The sequence below is a fragment of the Dreissena polymorpha genome, chromosome 6, assembly GCF_020536995.1.
Source record: "Dreissena polymorpha isolate Duluth1 chromosome 6, UMN_Dpol_1.0, whole genome shotgun sequence".
In the NCBI taxonomy this organism is placed as follows: Eukaryota; Metazoa; Mollusca; class Bivalvia; order Myida; family Dreissenidae; genus Dreissena; species Dreissena polymorpha.
The window spans coordinates 68,762,466-68,785,899 of record NC_068360.1 but is presented as its reverse complement, the minus strand read 5'-3'; the positions used below and the strand labels follow the sequence as shown (position 1 = coordinate 68,785,899).

Sequence of the window (23,434 nt, the reverse complement as noted above, 5' to 3'; positions counted from 1 at the left end):
ATTTTTCTTCTCAGTATTCATACACAAGCGACTTCAAGCGACGTCATTTTACTATCAATCGTAGTAAGCACGTGATTGCCATCGCTTACGAAAAAAACATGTGGAAAATGAGAGATGCAAAGGTAAGAATAGATGCATTCAATGTATTTCAATGCAATTTGTTTCATTTATAGATCATGTGACTGTCATGTGATGGATTACGTCAATTCAGTTATTTTTAGCCATCTTGTAAGGTGTACGCGTTAAATGAATATCACTGCACACACACCCTAATTGGATTTTAATGGGGATTTACCAACAGAATTACTTACTATTATTAATTATATGGTGGTGAGTAATAATCTAATTTAAATGTATTTTTATTTCCAGGGCCCACAAGGGAAGTACCGGTGTTATTTACTCACTTCTATGAATGCTGCCTATGTACACATCAGACAGACAGGGGCTCAATTTAGAACAACTGCCAGAGAGTTTCGGGTACCTGAAGCATCCCTGAGGCACAGGCTGAGTGGCAGAGTGAAGTTGGAGGGTGTACATTCCGGTCCGCAACCGATGTTTTCCAACGAGTAGGAAGCCCATCTTGTTGAACACATCAAGACCAGGGATGGAAACTAAGATTTTCAGGATTGGTTGCCCGCACGGGCAACCAACCATTTTTAGTATTTCAGTTGCCCAGTTATAGAGTTACGAGCCCGGTACCATTTTTATGTAGTGTCAGTGTAGGTTATTTATTTAAAGAAAATAATGGATAATTAAACGACAACATTGCTAGCATGACACACTTTCTGTTTATTACGTCTTTTTACAAGTCTGAAATTTATTATAAAACTGATTATTCATCCACAGTTGCCAAATTTTATGAAATCTCTAATTGCACTTTTAAATTATTTTAATCTTTAAAAAAAAGTTAGTTGCCCGGCCGGACTACCAACATTTGAAATTGAGTTGCCCGGGCAAATATCTACTTGCCCCGGGCTAACGGGCAACCACTAATTTTCATCCTTGAAGACCATGGCAGAGTGTGGATATGGCTATGGGCAGGCTGAAGTTTCGACCATGGCCTCGGAGTATGCTACCTAGAAAAACGGGACCATGCCCACCCTCTATCGATGACATGGTCCCGTGGCATCTGGTTATGTCAAGGTGGACGGAACTTAAAGTTTTGAAACCTCGTGGTCTTGAATTGCAACAGCCTAAGGCCATCAACATGAAGTCAGTGACCAGATATTGTACCGACCTGGAGTCTATTCTGGATAAGTATTGTTTGAAGGACAAACCACAAAAATTTTGAATTTAGACGAGAAGGGCCTGTCCACGTCACATACTCCACCATCAGTTGTGACCACTGAGTTCAAAGCTCCAGCCGTTACATCTGGTTCCAGAACACTCGTCACTGTGATTGGCTGTGGCAACGCATTGGGGTATAGTTTGCCACTATATTTTAGTTTTTCCAGGGGCCAGAATGCATTCGGAATTATTGAAAGGTGGTTGCATTGGTGCTGATGGAATCTGGAATATCAGCGTGTTTCGCAAATACATCGAAGAACACCTTCTGAAGTACTTAGTTTAAACCTATTTATTTTAGCTCGATTGCATCGGAAGCCCAAGGCTTATATAAACGCTCTCGAGTCCGTTTCTGAAGTAACTGCCTGAACGTTGCCTAGACAAACATGTTCTCCTGCTGTATGATGGTCACAAGTCTCATGTAAACCTTGGTTAAATTTACTGGGCAAACATAACGTGATTTTGTTCATACTGCCTGCTCACTCCTGCCACATGCTACAAACGTTAGATGTGGGGTGCTTCGGGCCTTTTGAACGTGTCTACAACTCTGTGTGCCATCAGTTTATGAGAGAAAACTGTGGGAAGAGTATAACCCGCTACAACGTTTGTAGTCTGGGGTGTCAGGCATATGCAAAGGCACTCTCTGCTAGCAACCTACAAGCATCCTGCAGAAAAACAAGCATACACCCCTACAATCCATCAGTTGTTGATGCATCCCCCTTCAAGCCTTCAGAGGTCCTACATTCAAGCCCTACGATGCCAGCACCACAGAGTGAAATTCAACCCACTGCTTAGGAATTCTTCAAAGGTAAAGCAGCTGTACCCAAGCCAAATGACAGTACAACCATAAAAAGGAAGTATCTCAGCACTATAGTCAGTGGTAGGGCAATCACTGAAGATCCAGTTCTTCAAAAAATTAGGGACCGTGAGCAGTCTAAGCAACAGAAAAAATCTGCAACCCAGCAAGACCCTTAACCTGGACCATCTGGATCAGCAAGTCAGTCAATTGTTGATCAAAGTGCCATGTCAGAAAGTGACCATGATGACTAAGACACTGATTTATGCTGCGTGTGTAACCTGTTCACACCTGTTGAAGTATATAACAGTGCATCTGTTGTGTTTGTCAAGTGGGTACAATGTGACTAATGTGAACATTGGGTCCATCTGATGTTTTGTACTCAAGTGAGAGTTGTCAGAAGGGTTGATGAGTTTCTATGTCCCCACTGTGCCACCGAGAAATGAGCACTTTCTTATTGCAATGTTATGCAATCAACACTGTTGTTACTATTGAATGATGCAATAAATTTGAAACTTAATATGTTGTTTACTTATTCTAGGTACCAGTGTACATGTTTATTCTGATTAGGTAAGTTAAATTTCAGTGTACAGTCTCCAATGATGATAACATAACAAGACAGCCAATCAAATGCGATGTTGACAACATAACAAGGTAGCAAATCAAATGCGTCATTTCTGGTCACTCAGAAAACATGGCGTGGCAAACTTTTAATCTGGTGTTTTTTTGTGTGAATTATGTCAACGTTTTGTGACAAACGAGCTAAGAAGGCATTTAAAACAAGCATTGTTTTTTAATGAAAGTTGAAGATGTTAATAAAACTTATTTTGTTTAATTGCTTACATGCGTCAAAATATGTCACTCGAGGATATATCCCCTTTCTGCATTGGTTGGACACATGTACTTGTCAAGTGCTATGCAACAGTGTACTAAATTCTAGCAGCAAGTTTTGCCCCCAATTTGTTTGTTCCATTTTTAGTTGGTCGCGTTAGCGGCCAGCTAAATTTACAGAGCATATTTTGCAAATCAGTATGTGCTTAGAAGCATTAAGTACGCTAAGAACCAAAACTCACTCTGCAAGGGACGATTACCGCTGCCTGTCTGCAGCAGACGATAAATGATTCTGCTATAGCAGTGAGTGTATATACCCTCAAGCAGTGATTTTATATACCAGCTTGTAAGTCGACATTGGCCAGTCTAGTGTTTATCATTGAAATCTGTACATATTGGCTGCTTTCAGGGAAAACGGGGCTTAATGCACGTCAAATAACATTAGCCTGTGCACACTGATTAGCCTGTGCAACGCGCACAAACTAATCAAGGACGACAACAGCGAACAACTGCAGTACCTTCAGCGCTTTGATGTTAAAAGCCATGTAGCTGGTCTAGCGGATATAAATTATTATTTATAGCTACTTCTGAATAAAGGATCCACATATGGGGGAGTGGGCGGGGCGGTGCGGGGCTCTACAAGGCTTTACGTGTTGTCTCACATGCAGAGTAGCAAAAGTAATATTTCCACGTTCCGAAAATAGAATAAATATATTTCTATAAACTAAAGTAATTGTGTTAACAGCTCAAATAGTAAACCAATTTTCTTTTTTACCACAAACAGACTTAAACGTTATATTTAATATTTTGTCCTTTTATAACGATTTAAATGAATGCATTTTCCTACTTCAGAGAGTTCCATTCCTTTTCCGTACACTCTATAAATTATGCATGCATCCGTTCCCAAAACCATTTGACATTACATTGACTACGGAAATTTAGGATAAGTGGCATACACATCACACCTCTTTCTTTATTTTTTACGTGATAAAATAGGCATTTATTGAAGACATACACAAAGTATATGGCATCAAACCGATACATGTACAAAGTTTAACTGTTGTTAAGTGTATTTTAAAGGAAAGGAACACACTTTGGTTGTTAAGTTACAAAACAATGTTGCAAACAGTGTTATAATATTTAAGTTTTAATGTCGAAACTACCAAGATATAAATAAACAATTAACATGTATACACACTCTTTCAAGGAGAAACAAAACGAACTTTCGATAATAAGCATTTAGAATGCACACTTATTTAGCAATAGTTTATACGTTCAAACACAAACGAAGAAGTATTCGTCTTCAATATCGCGCTGGGAATAGCATGATTTCGCCGTGGCGTAGTGTATATGATGTTCATGTAGACATCGAGTATTGGTCATCCACAGGAAACGGCGGACTCTCAACATCTTTTAGAACTTCGATGCAAAGGTCACCAATTTTTGTTTCCGCTCTGTAACGTGTTTGTGATGATATGTAGTATATCGTCGGATTATAAATTCTAATTGCTAAACAAATTTCACAAACAATCGATGAAACGTTAACATCACAATTCAGGTTAATGTCACAATTTAAGGCCGAAAGTTTTGAACTTTCGCTTAAATATCTGCATGCATGCGATGAATTAAATATAAATTTAGATGATAATTCCGAATGACCAGACAATTTATTAACACAACAACGCTGCGTCTTTATGAACGGTATAGCTCACAACTTAAGATCGAATGTCATGAATGTTTATTATTAATGCATTAATTGAGATTACAATTCCCTATTATTAGACTGTATGTATCATCCTCACGTTCCTTGGTTAGAAGTCACTGTAAAAGTTAATACATTATTGTTTCATTTTAACGGCGCATATATTACTTCGGACTTTTAATGCTCATCAGATAATGCGTCGTAAACAATAGTAATCGCTCCTCTATGAAAGATAAAGGTCACAAGTCAATGTCAACGGATATACACTTTCATTTCTGTTCAGTAACTTGGAGGATTTTCAAATTATTATGAATGATTAATTTAAGATGCCATATAATTTGTCATTTACAATCTGTACGTTTCATTGCGTCATGCAGGACACGCCTTGTTCCCCAAATAGTTCTGAAATACAAAATGTATAATGGACATCGACGATTCAAATCCGAATTGGGCGTCCAATATTGCAATTATTTTTGTTTGCATGTGTTATTACATTTGCAATTATTTTAATTTCAAGTAAGATGTTTTTGATAATTGCATAATTCATTATATTCGAGACAAAATGAACTTAACCTTCGTACGATTTTTAATTAAATGATCAAATATATAATCGTTATATTTATGGTATAGCATCATCGTTAAAAAAATGTAACGATATTAACACTGTACTTTGAATTTATTATCATACGGTTCCATTTACCACATAAACAATTTTTCCTGCGTGCAAAATTATTAGTTTTGTATCGTGAAATAACCAAGGTATATATGTTAAATGTGTCGAAAAGTAAAAATACATTATAATTATTTGTAGATATCTGAAGCGATTAGAATGAAATGAGCGCAGCGCTTATGAAGTCGTGATCCTCACATACCCAGTGACAGCTGCCAGAACCATGAGTGGCCACAGGCGCTCCGACTCGTCCTCCAGCCACCTCTCCCCCTGGGACTACAGCGGGGTAGGCATCGGCTTCGGACTGTACAGGCCTCGGCGTCCCAGCTATACCTTCGCCACACAGGCACAGAGACAGCGCAGTGAGAGTTACAGATGTGCTGTGCTAAAGGGGGCCTCAGATGTTGATGACCCTGCAGACTTCATTGAAGGAATCATTCAGCGAAAGAACAGAAAGGAAAGCTACATCCGGGCCACCCGGCCAAATGATCCGTCTGAAGTCGAGCTTCAAGAACTTCGAGAGCACATGAAACGCGTTGAAGAAGAAGCTAATGATCCTGGTAATCATCCTCCACCTGCAAGTCCGATTATACTGATAAACGATCAAGGTCCATTTGAATTTAACAACGTCTACTCGCCGAACAATGGTCAGTTTCAACATGGTTCTAACAGCTCTTCAAATGAGAACCACAATGGTCAAACCCGGTGCAGCATTCCAAACGCTGTGTCAGACAATCACATTCAAGAACTGAAAGAAGCTGTCGCTAGGAAAAGATACTCGCCTAAACATGACGTACCTACGACCGCACAAAAACCTCACGACTTACCTGACGACTCCGTGTTTACGACTGTGACAGTACTGGATGACAACGTTGCTGCGACCCCAGGTTCTTCCGATGGTCCTGCATTTCCTAGTCCGTTAAATAGACTAAGACTGCGAAAAAACTTTGTATTATTATGTATTAGTTTTATTCTTATATTTAATGCGTTCAGAGCTATCCAAAATCTACAGTCAACTATGAACAATGCAGACAATCTTGGGATTATTTCGATGGCATGCGTCCATGGTACAATGTGCTTGACATGCTTGTGGGCTCCAATGTTGATTAATAATCTGACAGCAAAATGGACCATTGTAATTGGGATGTTTACATATATCTTGTGGATAGCGGGGAACTTTTACCCAACCTTTTACACGTTGATTCCATTAGGAATTCAAGCAGGAGTTGGAAAGGGAATTTTATGGACCGCAGAGTCGTCATATCTGCTAAAACTGTCGTATGATTATTCTCGTGTTACGAGAGAAGGATTCGAACGTGAAATGTTCCGATTTCACGGCGTTTTTCTCGCATGCTTCCAAACGACTCACGTGTTTGGTAATCTGATGTCTTCGTTAGTCCTGCAGAGTGCGAAGACGAGTTTCCAGGTGTCCACTGCGGGATCTGACGACTACGACGCTGTGAATTCCACGACCACCCAAGCGTACAGCACAGGACCGGATACGCGCTCTTGTGGCGTCCTCTTCCCTTGTAATAGCAATAATGCTTATTCAGGTATGTTTTGTGCGATAAGTAGACTTTAAATAATAATTCCGATGATAAACTCTTTTAAAGGGAAACCCTAATGTACTTCTTCGTTACTACCGGTATATTGTCTGGCGGTTCATTATTTTTTGTGATATTTACCGGTACCATTGAATATTAACCTAGGCAGTTGTAGACATGATTATATTATTTATTTAAAGCATACACATATCAGACCCAAATATTTATATGATGTAGTTTTTTCTGGGCTTAGAACTGTTTAAGATGGCCCACTTCAAAGTAACATGCATTAAAATTTCAATTTCTTACAAATACCATAAACATTATTCTGGCAAGCGAACAACTAAACATGACTCATCTGCTAGCGGCGGCGTCTCGCCCCTAAAAATGGACGAGTACAACTCCTCTGCCTGATCCAGCAGTATCTAAGTCTCGGGATCTTCCTGATATAAGCTGGCTGTGTAGGCACTTGTCAGCATGACAATAACCCTTCAAGCCCTCTGGACAGCTATCCCTGTCATAATTTGCACAATGGCATTTTCCCTATAGAAGTATGGTTTAGAGACCAGTTCCTTCAATGAGGAATCCTATGGCCCCAACAAGTTCCTGAGCGTATGAAAAACCCCAAACATCAGCACAATACTTTTCAGGCAAATACTTTGTGGCGCATCCATTATGATTTCGGCAGCTTTCCAAAACAAGGGTTGGAAAAACGGTACAATGGTGGGAAGGTTGTGCTTCATAGAAAGGTTGCAAACAGATTCTAATGTTGAAATCATACACGTCTTGTCCCTAGAGTACATATTGATCAAAGGCAAGAATTTAATTGACGACTGCCCAAGATACTGACATCCCTGATGCAAAATATGCATTTTTTCGTGCCCATTCGGTATTGCCTGCCTGAAGATGAAAGAGACTTATCATATCAACAAAATATCGCCTCAGGTCCTCGAACCATTACAGGCATGCTTCGCCAACCGGTACTCCAAGATAGGATATTTTGTCTTCTTTCTAGTGTTCAACTCTGGTATGTTTTCGAGAAATCAAAAAATTCGTCCGTGATGCGGGTGAAATAGATGCATTGACTCCCATCCCAGGAAAAGTACATTTTCCGTCAATGGTGATACTATTGTGATCAACACTATCGGCGGCAAAGAGAACAGACATCTCTAACAAATCTATATCACTACCCAAGATATCAGGTTTCTCAAAATCTGCTGCAATTTTTATAAATTTTGATAACTTCTGTTTATAAAAAACAAAATCTCATTTCGTTAAGAGTGTCGACAATAACCTGTGAACGATGTACATGATTGATTTAAACAGCAAGCCCCACTTGTAGTGGTGCAATGGCAGCTCAGTGAACGAACTGCTTCAATCATAACGTGTCCAACTGCCACAACTTTGCGTCTTGTGACTTTTCCATAGAATAACCATATGTCATCTGAACGGGAATCACAGGCCTCTAGCATAGTCCCAACAGATCGGTCAGTACGTATCCAGCAAAAATGTTCTGTGTCCAATTTAACCTTACAACCACAGACTAGGCAGTCTTTATGACTTTCAAAACCTCCACTTGGTTGCCTTGTGGTTCTCTTTTGTAAAGAACTTCAACTTTGCTTTTCAAAATAACTTTTCGTGTTTTTCATCATTAGTGTACTGCTAACGACATGTTTATATACTTTAGTGCCAGCCTAAATAGCAAGAGCATACGTTTGCTTCACACTAGCTTCATTGTATTCCCTTCACTCCCTTCCACTGAATAGCACCCCATTTATTCTTTGAAAACTCAATCTCCTCCTTGAATATTTGACAAAAATATTGTCTGGATGTGTTTGCACTCATTATTAAATCATTTATCACAAAAAGAAACAATAAATAATTGTTTAAATCTCTAATTTTAAATGCTGCAACTTTAAAAACAAGTATGAGGCAGTATTTAGCACACGCAGGTTTGACATGTTTTACAATGTTGGTCTGTATTTATATGTTGTTGTTTATAACGCTTGAGCTTCAATATCGGAATATTGTATATAAGGTCTTACTAGAAATAAATATATCAAACGAAACATGAAAAACTATTTTTTTTAATTGTAAAAATAATAACACGTTTGATAGTTATGCACTTGCGGCCATTATATTAACGATCAATTCGACGCCATGATAGATTTCTCAGTTACGTAATAGACTAACATAATTTGTATTATCTTAATGTGTTCTTTGCCCCCCAAAACCTAAGTATAGACACTAAAATAATGAACTTTGAGTGGATATCCACATAGTTATTCACATATTCGCATAGTTATCATCATTAACAGGTTTGGGCGGCCATCGTGGACACCATCTTGAAAAAAACAATTTTCCGGTGGTCCAATTTTGGTAAACTTTTCATATGTTTTAAAGGACATTAAATCCTACCAGGATCAGTTAAAATACCTTTTGTAGCAATATGTGTGTGGGGGGTTGGTAATTGTTCTTATACTGACCCGACTATTTCGGTCTAGTTCAAAAAATGGTTCCGGTCCGTTGAAAAAAATAATTGTCATTAGGGGGTTTCAGTTGTTGGCTGTAGGAAAACTTGCAACTCTATAGCAGGCACATGTTTGGTAAAAAACACGAACCTTGCTTATAACATAAAATGTGTTCTTATGATATCTCGGCTGAGTTTGAAAAACATTCCGGTAATTTGAAAAACTTGTCTGCCAGGGGCTGGGAGTCATTTTATATGCCTATAGAACACACTTCCTGATCAGAATCAGTCAAGCTCCTTATTTTAGGGAGCTAATTAAAGGGATCTTTTCACGCTTTGGTAAATTGACAAAATTGAAAAAAGTTGTTTCAGATTCGCAAATTTTCGTTTTAGTTATGATATTTGTGAGGAAACAGTAATACTGAACATTTACCATGGTCTAATATAGCCATTATATGCATCTTTTGACGATTTTAAAACCTAAAAATTATAAAGCGTTGCAACGCGAAACGATTGAATAATTTGGAGAGTTCTGTTTTTGTCGTTAAATTTTGTGAAACTACGAAGATTGCTTATATAAGGTATAAAATACGTCAAGTATGTGTATTCGGCGGAATAGCTCAGTAGGCTAAAGCGTTTTTACTTCAGGACTCTGGCAGGACACCAGGGGTCACTGGTTCGAAACCTGCTCTGGGCAATGTTCTTTTCCTTTTTTTAATTTTATTCTTGATTTTTTACTGGAGCTTTTACGATCCAATGTTTACATTTATCAATATAAAGCATTTAATGAATAAGTTAAAAAAAATGCCAAAATCTGTGAAAAGGCCCCTTTAAGTCATTTTATTTCCCAAATACGTTTTTAATCAACTGAAAGTAATTGAACCGTATGAAAAGCATATTCTGTTCGATTTAAATTTTTATTTGCAACAATACTTTTTAAAATGCACTTGTAACATATATTTGTCGCACTTGTTCATATATGTCATCATAATTGTTCAGTTTAGTCTCGAACACAACGTCATAGCTAGCGCGTGCGCACGTCATAGCTATCTGAAGTGCAGGCATAGCTACACCGTGCGTACGATATAGCTATCGCGTGCAGGCAAAAGATATTAGATACTGAGTTCGCACGAAAATAGACCGATGATTTAAATATTGCGCATATACCCTTTATGCAACAGGTTTTTATTTGCCCCAGGCGCGATTTAAGAAGCTATTTATTTTTATTTTTTTCGATTTAAATAGTTGTGCAATTGTTGTTTCATTTATTTGTTGTTGCGTATAATTTATTCTGGGAAACATGTATTATTAATGTAGAAACATTTCAATTGACCAGTACACAACGCGAAACTCCATTCAGGCATATGCCATATTTCGAAACGGTTTTTGCGTGTTTACAGACCCCTACGTGAATATGCATGCGTGTACAGATAATGCATTACCTCGTTTATAGGGATTAACTAGAGTTAGCCGTTACATGAACTAGCTTGGACAATATATTTGCTTTTGATCTCTAGGGTACATATATGACTTACAATAAAAGAAAGTATACATGTTAGTTCATATCTCTTAAATGCCGCCCGCTTTACAAATGACCTTTAGAAATGATCTTTACCTTGGATAAAGCGATATGGGTTTTCTTGTGCGCGAACAATCTGTATAGATAAACTGCCAGTATTTTAATACTTTGATGCGTGATAAAATTCGAGAGTGGAAAATCCCAACTTTGACAATACTGTTTGGTAAAATCATGGTATGGTTAAATAATGTTATTTTAAAGGCTTTCTATGCAAAGGAAGGAACACGTCATGTGTATCCAGCATGACGTTTGTGGTAGTACAGAATCCGTTGCCAACTGTCAACAGTTCATCAAAGGCACATATAAGGTGCCGCAAGGACTATGAACCATATATGTGTTAACCAAGTTTTAACAAATGCATATACTAAAGAATTATGATCAAATTATATGCAACATCTTATTTAAAATAATGAAATTGGACTTACTTTGTTTTCTATTCATTTTTTACATTTGTATGTTTAGTTTCCTATGAGAAAAAAGTGAATGACAGGCATCATGTTTGCTTGGAGAAATACGGTAATAGTGGTGGAAAAGAGTTTGCAATTTCGGGGGTCGTCCAATAAATCATAGAATAATGAAAACAAAGGATTGTGAACATTGGTACAATCCATAGACTAAAGTTCGTGAAACACATTTTAGCAAAGGTTTTTTCTACGAAAATTGACTTCTCAGTGGTGAGGTATGTATCCTGATAAAAAAGAATTTGAACTGTACTTGATACAATATTTATTTCTAAATTAGAATACTACATTCAAGATACTTCATATTCAGCTTGTAAGAGATTTTTCAAGCATAAGACGGTTTCAAGTACATGTATTTCTGTTCATAAAAAGCATAAAACTTGCATTATCATCGCACTCGGACATAAACAAACCTAGTGTTTACAGTTGGAGTTGGATAATAGTGTTTATATTTTAAGCACTATCATAAATAAAGTTACTAAAATACATAAACAATAGACTCTTTTTGCACAGGATAACTAAAGTTATACATAATATAATTAAACGTTTTTACATGTTTTGGGAGTTTTATAAAATACACTGCAACGGATATGCCATTCATAATTTAAAGATACTGTGTAGAATGGTTAGACGTGCGCGATCTGTGCTACTATCTTATTACAACACATTTGTCGCGTATATTACACCTTTTTTGCCTATATAAGTCACTCAGAGATTGATCTGGCAGTTTTGCAATGGCTCGTTTCCTTATAACAAAAACGTAGAGTAAGCGTCCATGCATGTCTGCCACACATAAGCAAATGTGATCATTACATTAAAAATCTAACAATACCATCTAGGTTGTATATTGCGTTTACATCTGCAGATCTGATTCCACCTGCATAAATGAACATTATTAATAAAACGACTGTTATTAATAGAAATTAAAACAAAATATGATTTTTGAATATTCAAAAACTAATGTAATAAGGCTGAAAAACACACACAATAATATGCGTAAAATACATGTATCTGTTTCCGTTTTGGTAAGATACTTGTCTCTGACCTGGTTCTATATGTGTTTGGTATGAATAACGGAAACGATCCTCATATATAACATAGCAAGTCAATATTCATGATTCAGATATTTTTTTGCATAAAAATTCGATGCATATTTTGACTGCAGATATAACGAAGGACGAGCCTAGTTCGCTGTTAAAGCTGATGAGCGCGTATCTCGCCCTAGGAGTGGTGGCATTCTTCCTGACCATTGTCTGTCTCGACCAGATCGGCGCCAGATTTGAACCGGAGCATTCAGGGTATGAGGTAAGTCAAATACTCAAGAACAGAAAACCTAACATGTGGATTCCACAGTTGCTCCATAAACCCATTTAGGCCTAGCGTCTACAAAAAAGGTCTTGGCAAACAGCGTAGACCCAGATGAGACGCTGCACGATGCGGCGTCTCATCAGGGTTTGCGCTGTTTGCTTAAAGGAATTTCTGTAAGAAATATTCTAAATATGTAAATAAATTCTCTAGACATCCCTAATTTTGGAAATAAATTGATCCAATTTAGGAGAATGGGAGAGTCCACTAGGCATAAATAAGTGAAAGTGCAATCAGTGGAACATTGATTTTCTTGACTTTAAGAATCAAGACAATTTTTTTCGATCACATCTTTAGTTATTCGTTTTTTTAATCATGTAATTTATCATCAGACAATATTATTATCAGAAAACGCTAGAACGGTGCAACATGCATGTTTAATAAAACTGTGAAAGGAAATAAATGGGATATGCTACTATGTGTACACGTAAGATGTTACTGAATTGCTGTCCTTGGTGTTATGTATTCCGTTAGCTTATGAAAACGCATAACTACGATTGAGCCGATAACAGTGAAGGATGTTTCTTATTTGGCTCCTATCTATTCATCACTGGAGAACGAACATTGATTTTACATTTGTTTCTTAAAACACGATACGAATCAATAAAGCCACATTCCTCTGCTGGCATCTCCCGCCTCTCGCATTCAGCAGTTGTCAGTAGCACGTGTACATGAAGACACGGTATAGGCGTGTCGACTGAACAGAACCTATTGTATGTCATCATGAAAATAGTTTTTATGAAGACAGTTAGACTGACACACTTCGCGCAAGTTTTTGATGCGCGCGCAAACCTGTCCCCGCACGTGCTCGTCTGGCACACATGATCTCCTCCTTAGTGAATCAATCCATAATAATCAAGTTTTATTATTCAGCATTTAGCACACTAACCAGTAAATTCATTTTTTACACTCCTACGAACAACGTTATTGCTTTTTATGCCTTGACTCTTTCGGCTATACTTGCTCGTTATTTGCATCGGCTAACCGGTTGTGTCAGTGGTCGCTAATCGCTTAAAGTGCGCGAGAAACGTCTCTCGATATTGACGTACTGGAGAGGTCCCATAGACAGCATTGATTGATAGCAACGCGCAGACATTCATAGCTTCACATTAACCACATATGTGTGTATTACCAATCAACAAATAACGTCTGAATTGGAGAGCTATTGAGAATGAATCAATTATTTTCTTCGTTCTTTCCAGACAATCTAATTATTATCTGTTCCCGAACACACAATACAGCTCGTATATGTCATGTGTACGACGGGAGCTCTGAAAACTTAATGGTTACCGAATTGCTCATTTTAGTACACGCAGTGCCTGTCTTGACTGCTCGTGTGGTCAAGCGCAATGGCTTTCTAACTGCTCATGTGGGCAAGTGCAGTGTATGTCTAACTGCTCATATTGGCAAGCGCAGCGGCTGTCTGACTGCTCATGTTGGCAAGCGCAGTGGCTGTTTTTACTTCTCATTTGAGTAAGCGCAGTGGCTGTCTTGACTGCTCATGTGGACAAGTGCAGTGGCTGTCTTGACTGCTCATGTGGACAAGCGCAGTGGCTGTCTGACTGCTCATGTGGGCAAAAGCAGTGGCTTCTCACTGCTCATTTGAGTAAGCGCAGTGGCTGTATTGACTTCTCATGTGGGCAAGCGCAGTGGCTGTCTGACTGCTCATGTGGGCAAGCGCAGCGGCTGTCTGACTGCTCATATGCAAGGCTGGGTCGTGTTCATTGCATACCGCAACAAAGTGGAATTGCAAAATTAATTTTATAATTGTAAATCATTATACGCGCAGTTCACGATCATATAATTACACCAAAATCATAAAACGTGTGTATACTGATTTGTTCTTATGATTCTAATTTAAATTGAAACATATATTGCAGATTTTTGTTTTTTCGAAAGAATCTGGACTTTAAGAATTGATTTTTTTTCGAGGATAAATGCCGGTATATATTCAGGCAATACTGAATGACAAAGTTTCTTCGCGGTAATCAGTTTTCCCTTAAAACTGTAGCACTAGTATACGAATTTTACCTATGATATATATGAACCGGTTATTCAACTTATGTTGCGGAAACAGAAATGCGAAGTTTATCGTTTAAGAACTATAAATATTCAATGATCCATTAAAACGCACACTATTTGCGAGACGTTGTTCTATGGCCAATGCGGGTTCACATTGAAGGACCATTAATAATTCAGTATATATAGGGTGATTTATATATTCCGTTGGATAGTCTTCCAACATGACCAATTACCTCCAAATGTGTCATGTGACTTTTAAGAGAAACAAACGTAGGATCGTATAATTGCATGCCGGTTGTGGGACGTTAATTGACACTGACAAAACACTGTGCGTCAATTATTGATCCACTCACAGTAAAGATCATATAAGGTTAAATACAAGCATTTCTGGAAATAAAGTGATCTGTGCAGTGAGCTTTATAAACTTTACGGATCACTATTAAATTATTCCAGACCACTTTTAAGTTATTGCTGACTTTTCACGTTGCTTACCATAAATTAGGATTGCGTAATTACATAATATAAATAGAGAGTTCAGGCCGCTCAAAACATATCTTTGTAGTGTGGTGGGGTGAAATTAAAAACTCAATATTTTTTGGGATCAGTTATAAAACATAAATAGTTAGAAATAAAATTACATATAATTACATGTTTTATTTAGCCCATTATTTTATTTAGAAGTCGGAATTAAAGACTTTAAAATTAATAGTAGTATAGTTAATGTAAATATGACTAAAATACTAAACATTATACAACTTACTATAAAGTATACCCCACACAGTGGAATAAAATCAGCAAATGTAAGTATAGAAGGTCATTATATGAACAGTATTTCCTTGAAATAACGCTAAAAGTCACAGAGGACATTACACATTAGATCAGACACATCTGCTCTTACTTTAAGAAGAAGAACATCAAATTAACTTAATTTTGTTCTCAAATGCTGTTTAATGTTTGAAGTCAATCACCGTTTTAGAAATGCGTTTTAGTCCAAAATACGAGTACCATTTACAAATGTTAATGAATCATAAGCCAATCCATCGACTTATATGCCTTGGTGACTCTATGCCGTTTATGTAAGTTTTATATTATGATTTTTGTGGTTTATAGGAAAAACAAAATTGAAATTGTAAAAAACGGTAAGAAAGCAGGTAGTTAAACGGACAATTGTTGGTGTGTGTTTTGGTAGATTATCGATTTTTATTCACTGGTATATTACATTACTTGAAAACAGTTCATATTTTCAGTATATTCGGTAATAAAATTTTGCGATGTGAAGTCGAAAAAAGGTGACATAATGATATACATACTTTAAATAACGCAAGTAGATTAATCATTTTAAATATAAAATATATACAATTCACTACGCATGCACAGTTTGCATTCCTGGGTTAACCACGTGACGATGATGATCAATCTACTGGCGTTATTTATAAATAACTGGTAGTAACCTGGTACACATACCCAGTAAAATTGTATTACCGAATATATGAAAATATAAAAACTTCACCACTTTTTTCAAGTAATGTAATATACCAGTCGTGATATTTTAATCAATATAAACTAATAATTGTAACAAAAAATACGGTATTTTAGAACTTTTCTTTTTTTCGTCAATCTGGTTGACGGTCCCTTTAAATGATTTATTTAGTGCGTATATTTGGTATATAACATCATCCTGTAACCCTCTTCAAAGATTGTTCAAGTCATGCCCTTGGTATCGCTTGTCACGCTCCATTACACATGTGAGCGATCTAGGGCCAACTTTTTTCGGACACACGTTGAAGCCCTTTAATCCTAATAGATATTGCACTAATTATTTACCCTGATATTTTCACCAGATGGTCAGGTGGTAAATTTGTTCTTTACGACTGTGTATAATAGTGAGGACAACGCTTGTTGTTTATGTGCAAACATTTCCCATTGCCTCCTCAGATTGTGGTGAAGCACGTGCGAATGATGGTCTCCAACAAAACATTCCGTCTTCTTATTCCACTGTTAATATTCAGTGGCCTTCAACAAGCGTTTGTCTTCTCTGATTTTAATCAGGTAGGAGGTGTTTGTTTTCGCATGTCGTTACTTACAAGGTACTTGTTCACAGATTTTCGTAGTTCTTTGAATTTACTTACAAAAATGTAATCCTAATAGTATAGTAAAACGTATTATTAATTGTTTTAAATAATGAAAACTACCAGCAAAAATATTTTTGTATTAAATTAGGCAATCTAAGAAGTTCCTATTATCAGCGCTCAACGACGTTAATATACGACGGTAAAGAAACAGATTTACACTGTGTTTGCGATATTTAACATAAGTTCATGATACATAACTATAAATTAAAATATTGAAACAACTGTGTCGGTACACCACACATTTAACTGCAATCAGGAATTGTTTGTGTACAACAAGTAATGTGTGTTGACTGTTGTATTTGTGAGTGTGTATTGCAGGCCTATGTGGCGTGTATGATTGGTGAGGAATACATCGGCTACTGTATGATCGTGCTGGGCCTGGCCAACATCGTAAGCGCCGTCCTGGTGGCCGTCTGCGCCAACCACGTGCCCCGGGAGGTCGTGTTTGGAATTGGCGGTATCCTGCACATGGGGCTCATGATCGGCCTCCTCATATGGATACCAGACAAGAAGCTCGCGGTGTTCTTCTTTATGGCGGCCGCCTGGGGCGTGTGTGACGCCGTCTGGCAGACACAGTGCAACAGTCAGTTAATATTCCGTACTTAACAGAATCGGTTGCTTGTATACTTAATAATTGACTTACAAGACTGTACAGTTAAACAGGGACATGTGCTTTCTATGGTTAAGTCTATCGGCTTAATAATGCCCAATAATAGTGTGCTTCCAGCGACCTACAACGAAATATCTTGACTAACCACAAAATAGTTCATGAAACTACAATTAGAATTATATTATTTTCTTTCACCTGATTTAGAACATCAATCACTAGATTATTGAGCCTATGTTGTTAAGTGCTCAAACATGCTTACTGACGTGATATCGTTTCATGTTCACTGAAATAAAAACATGCGATTTCAGAAAATACAACGCTAAACAATATCCGAAACATGATTAAAGATATAGTTTCTGACGATATTTTTTCATTTTATTAATCGAGTTTTGTTTGTTAGCGAAGATTGTGCGAGCTTACTTACCTATTTCTTCGACGTCTTTAAGAAAATACGGCATGAAATGACAGCGAATGATTGATCTTTTCACGCACTTGAGCATGTGTTCATGGTTTTGTGATTGAAGTCGTGCGTAAACAGTTTAATTAACGCAATTGCTTCGCCAAAAAATGTTCGACGAATTTTAGTAAATTTTACAGAATCGATCCTTCGGTGACCTCTTCTACAAAACTAAAATAACGCCGGTCCGCTGGATATGTAGGGTGCCAGGGTCCGTATTCAGCAACAATTTCTAAGACTGAAGAATAAACAATAGACTTACACCTTCGAACAAGTTCTTTAAAGTGTGTATATTTACAGGCAAACTCCTGTTGCTTACGTCATAAGCAAATTCAAAACGAAGAAGGACGGAAGTAATGATGATTAATTTAAATTTAGACTCGACATCTAAACAATGCATTAATATCCAAATTTTATAAATATTCTGTAATCTTAGTCTTCAGTCTAAGAATATTTGAGTGATTATGGGTTTAGAATAAATATTTAAAAAAACATTTACAAATCTCCTTTAAAACCGCAATATTGTGAGCATTCATATTTAGTATGAGTGGTCTCATAAAAACTGCAAGGCAATGCGATATTTAAAGCGGATATATACGATTTTTTATATGTGTTTAATTGTAATATATTGATAAAATATGTTACAATAACACAAAATAGGCAAGAAAAATTATACATTAAAGCCGAATTTCATAAAATGCAGCAAAGACAAATTAGCGCCCCGAGCCGATAGTGACGTACATATTTTCCTACAATAACCGAAGCATTCGTCTTTGTATTAGGATCGGAGATAGTGTTCGTGTGTCGTATGAATAGATATCGTTGCAGGAATTCAAATAAACCGTTAAACTAAGTTTAAATGCACATCGTACATGTATGGTATACATGCTGGCGAATTCGGCTGTACAGCCGTTTTCAATTTCAGAATTAAATATCTGGCTTATTTCGCATTTTTCGACATATGTTCTTCTTAACTTTTATTTTAATCTATATTGAAATATATATATAATAAGTTTTTACACAGTTTATATAAATTCATAAATATTTGACAAAATCGTATATACCCGCTTTAATCGTTTGTTGTTTTATTACAATATTATGTATTTAACTATTTATACATCGTTTGTATAACAGTCGTGTCATGCTTTGATATTATTTCGTATCATTCTTGTCTTCTGCAGCGCTGTTGTGCATCACGTGCCCGGAGGAGACGGACATGGCTTTCGCCAACTGTCGTCTGCTACAGAGCCTCGGTCTGACACTGGGCTTCCTGAGTGGCACGTGCCTCTGCGTCTCCTTCAAGCTCTACATCCTCATGATCCTGCTCGTGGTCGCCATCATGTTCTACGTGCTCGCTGAGTACAAACTACGGCAGATAGACGGCCGGGTGTTCGAAGGAACAATTGAAGTCAATTAAGGATGGCTAAGTGGACTGTCTGCTTCGAAATAAGATATTGTCTGGTCACGAACTCCGCAACTGGAAACGTCATAATTATACGATATTTCCATGAATGACCTTAACAGTGGGTCAGTGTGATAATGTAAAGCTATTGGTGTTTCGTCGTGCCATTCTGATAGACAAAAGTGTTCGCAACATGTATTCAGTAATGGCTTATCAATAAATAACTACACTAAAGTCAGAAGCTAGTGTTAACCCTGTTACGACTATCTTGAAAACGGAGGCCTATATTTTCCATAACTGGCCAGAGAGCCGCAATCTGTTATTTAACGACTTTCAAGTGGATTTATTTCTAAATACTTTCACAGTAATTTGCATTTGTTCACCTTATATTTGTCTTCTGAAACAATGTGATTTTTTTTGTACATAATAATGCGTGGAAAATGCCCCGTCTTTATATTCCATATTTGGCTTTGCAGACAACAAGTTTTACTTGTGTAATCTTTTTACATGGATTCAAGCCGCACTCATGTATGTATTCTAAGTAAGGTGTATTTTCTTCAACAACAAAAACACGAAACTCGTACGGTACATATCGTTTGAACTCAACTTTTTACGACACACACGTTTCATTTTAAACTGAACAAAACGTAGGAATATTGTCCTTTACCATTGCTTTCAATGCCGTATCTATATACATTTCAATCATTTGCGTCCATCGTTTGTACATCGCTTGCATTCTTTGAGACATCGGAACACGAAAATCGCGCACCTAACTGTGTCAGTTAATTGGTTCCATGACTAATGGAGAACAGAACTTATAATGTATTGTATATGCTATGATTTTTATTATCATTTTGTCTATAGGAAGCTTTTGTATACATATCATTGCTTTATTCACGGGTTGTCTCGATGTACCAAGCGAAAGCAGAAAATATAGTTAAACATATAGTTAAACATATAGTTAAACATATAGTTAAACATATAGTTATAACCGCATACGTCTGTGTGCCACCACGTTTATTATGTCTATTTTTGTTGGCAAGCGGCGGGAAGGCTGCATCAAGCAGAGGTTATCGCTTTGTAACTTGAAAACGAGTTCAGATATTTTAATTTCACATATAGACACATTATATCATGAACTCGCATGGGATTGTATATAAAGCTAATGGAGTCACTGTCTCTCTCAAAACAAAGAAAAGAAAAGTGTTCCTTCGTAGTTACTTAAGAATAAATTCATCTTTTGTATAGAAACTTCGTGGATAAATATTTTATGTAAAGACATAGCTTTTCAGTGCATTTAGCGTAGATTGGGTCAAGGTGAAGGTCAGCATTTCTATACGTAAAAAAATGATTTCCGCTCAATAAAACAAGTACTAATCTAGCTTTTGTCATGAAACGTCATATAAAGCAAACTTAGGTCGGGACCTCGCATGAGACTTCGTACAGATAGTGTGGTCACTTAAGTTCAGGGTTACTTAACTAAGTGCCGCAAAATGTTTAAGCTTTATTAATTAAGAACACGTTTTATGTTTTAACAAAACTTCATACATGGATTCTTAACAATCTGGCTTATGAGTATGTCAAGCTGGGTCATTGTACATTTCATAGTTATTTTTTTAAAGTAATATTAAAAACAGTTTCTGCATCGTTCAATAACTCAAGATTTAGTTTAGTTACTTAATTAAACTTCATACTTCATACTTATTTGTATAAATTGTATAATGGATAGCGAGTTCAGAGTCACAGTTTCTATAACGTAAAAACAACAACTTTGCAGGATGTTTTTGCATATTTATTAATACACAAAATTGGGTTTCGATGAATGTCCACGTTTCATCCATTTTGGTGCTCTAGTAAGTATCTTTTGTTTACGAGACATGTTATTGTTGTTGTTGTAGTTGTCTAGCACTGTAATTGAGCTTTTTCAGCATACGTCTATTGTATAAAGACAAATTTAGAACACTTTTGCAACTTATTATACTTATACCATAAACATCCGAATGTGTCCGTCTTTCGTTTCAACTCGATGATAAATGATAATAAATACATTCTATGCTTGTTCAAGACACTTTAAAGAGATTTGTTCACAGAATATTTTGCATTTTTCATGAAATGCCTTAACATGATAGATTCTACGGAATGAAAGAATTTACGGAAAAGGATAATTATATTCACATTATATGATATTATTATACAAACAAGATATATCTTTAAAAAGGCTGTCGGGGCTTAAATTAACACTGAAGTAATTTTCGTACTTCACATACAACAAACATGAACAAGACTTCTCAAATATTTGATTAATTTGTTTGATGTATTTATGCTAGGTGAATAATATACGAAATATGCATTTGAAAGTATTACAAAACTTCTGTCACCACATTTTACTTAAAGAGAAGTATTTACCATTTAGCCACAACACATTTTCATGTACGTTTGATTTATCGCATTTGATCATCGTTAAATGAAATAATGACAAATAATTTTGTCCGCAGTGTCCATATTTTTAGCACTCGTGGTTTTGTCACCGAAGAGCAAATTTTCTATGCACCTTGGAAAATTATCTTTTTCCATTTTTTTTAAACATACAACTTTGCCATTTAAAAATATGTCTGTATATTATAGTCATACAACACAATAATTTTTTAATTTTCAAAGGTCAAACTATCATATAATTTATCATACCCATTTTGATACTGATGCTTTCAAATCTATATGTAAATTTATATACAAGCAAATTTCTGATTTCAATACCAATATCTATACTTATTTGCTCAAAACCATACCCATATCTATAATTTTATTCGAAAAACACACCCCATATTTTTGGCACACTCCTATATCGGAAGTTAACCCCCCCTCCGGATAAAACTACTCTTTGGCATATCTAAGCGACAAGAAAACAACGCCTTTCGATAAGGTGCCTTTTTGATTGCAATTGTTGGAAGTGGACAGATCCATATTTAAAATTATGCCAGGCTTTAAAAATTTCATGTATCAAGTGCAAGAAAAATGCTTTGAACGTTGGTCGTTTTATAAAGGGACCCTATGGCAATTCAAATTAGTGTACTTCTACCTTTGTGTAACCTTTGAATAAGGTCACATTATACTAAATAGTTTCCCTATATAATTCAATGTAAAAGCGACAACTTTGAGCGAAAATAAATGCAACATTTTGCACATAGAGACCCCCCATAACCATACCTTTTCTTAAAGGCCATTCTAAGCGGACTCGATTTATGCAATAAAAAAGATATGTCATGTTCAAACCAAAAAAAGAACTTGACGCTAATCAAAATCGACCGTTTTTGCATTTTTTTTCGGCCGTTTCTTAGTGGAATGTAACCTTTATCAGTGCAAGGCTTTACTAAAGTCTCCAAGTTTATCATATTTCAGGGATTCGGTCGTGAACACCTATTTATGCCCTACCATTATCTCCGGAAGATAAAACCCGAACAATAGTTTAAGATGCAAAAAATGCCTTCGAGTCAACTATGATACTTTTTTAGAGAGTATTTAGTATATTGTAACCAGAACCATCGGTTAACGTTAGTGCCTTGTAACCAACAGCTTGTGGGCATGCGTTTTCGTAAACAGATCCAGCTTCCTTTTTCCGGTGTGAATTGACAGACAGACAGCTAGCGTATTTTCGGCTGTTTGTATCGGTTGAAATCTGCAGTCATGATTATTTACCACGATATTATTTCAAGTAAGTATGAAAAAGAAATGACTGTTTGACCACATTACGTTCATTTTTACGGTTCTTTTTTTATAATGTCAATATTAGAAAAAATATTACCGGTGAGTTAAACAAGTTATTAGTTTATTGCAATACGAATGCATATTTCAATCAATGATTGTCCTCCACTATACTTTTCGTCATCAACCATGCATTAAGCAACAATCAATGAGTTGATATATTGTTTACATTATCTGTGCGCTACTTAAGATAAGAGAATACTGCCAAAGCAAGACATTGACAGATGAATGACAGGGACCATCAACATTGTCAAACTGTACAAAAATGTCACAACAGTACACTTCTTCCTTATAATTCCCATCTGATTCATATAGAGGTGGGGCCCACCTTCTTTCCCTCAAAAGTGAAA

At 36.5% G+C, this 23,434-nt stretch overlaps 2 protein-coding genes across 2 annotated transcripts in view; both read left to right on the top strand.

Moving 5' to 3' along the window:
• Positions 1 to 21,247, top strand: part of LOC127836573 (protein unc-93 homolog A-like) — a 23,595-nt gene extending 2,348 nt beyond the window's left edge. The window contains exons 2-6 of the mRNA XM_052363233.1: positions 5,425 to 6,836; positions 12,503 to 12,642; positions 16,660 to 16,773; positions 17,175 to 17,439; positions 19,105 to 21,247. Of these exons, the coding sequence (XP_052219193.1) occupies positions 5,507 to 6,836; positions 12,503 to 12,642; positions 16,660 to 16,773; positions 17,175 to 17,439; positions 19,105 to 19,340 (2,085 nt within the window). The 5' untranslated portion in view covers positions 5,425 to 5,506 and the 3' untranslated portion in view covers positions 19,341 to 21,247. The remainder of the gene's footprint in view (positions 1 to 5,424; positions 6,837 to 12,502; positions 12,643 to 16,659; positions 16,774 to 17,174; positions 17,440 to 19,104) is intronic.
• Positions 21,248 to 22,870: 1,623 nt separating this feature from the next.
• The window catches only part of LOC127836576 (translationally-controlled tumor protein homolog), a 36,029-nt gene continuing 35,465 nt past the window's right edge, over positions 22,871 to 23,434 (top strand). The window contains exon 1 of the mRNA XM_052363235.1: positions 22,871 to 23,034. Coding sequence (XP_052219195.1) covers positions 23,007 to 23,034 — 28 coding nt within the window. The 5' untranslated portion in view covers positions 22,871 to 23,006. The remainder of the gene's footprint in view (positions 23,035 to 23,434) is intronic.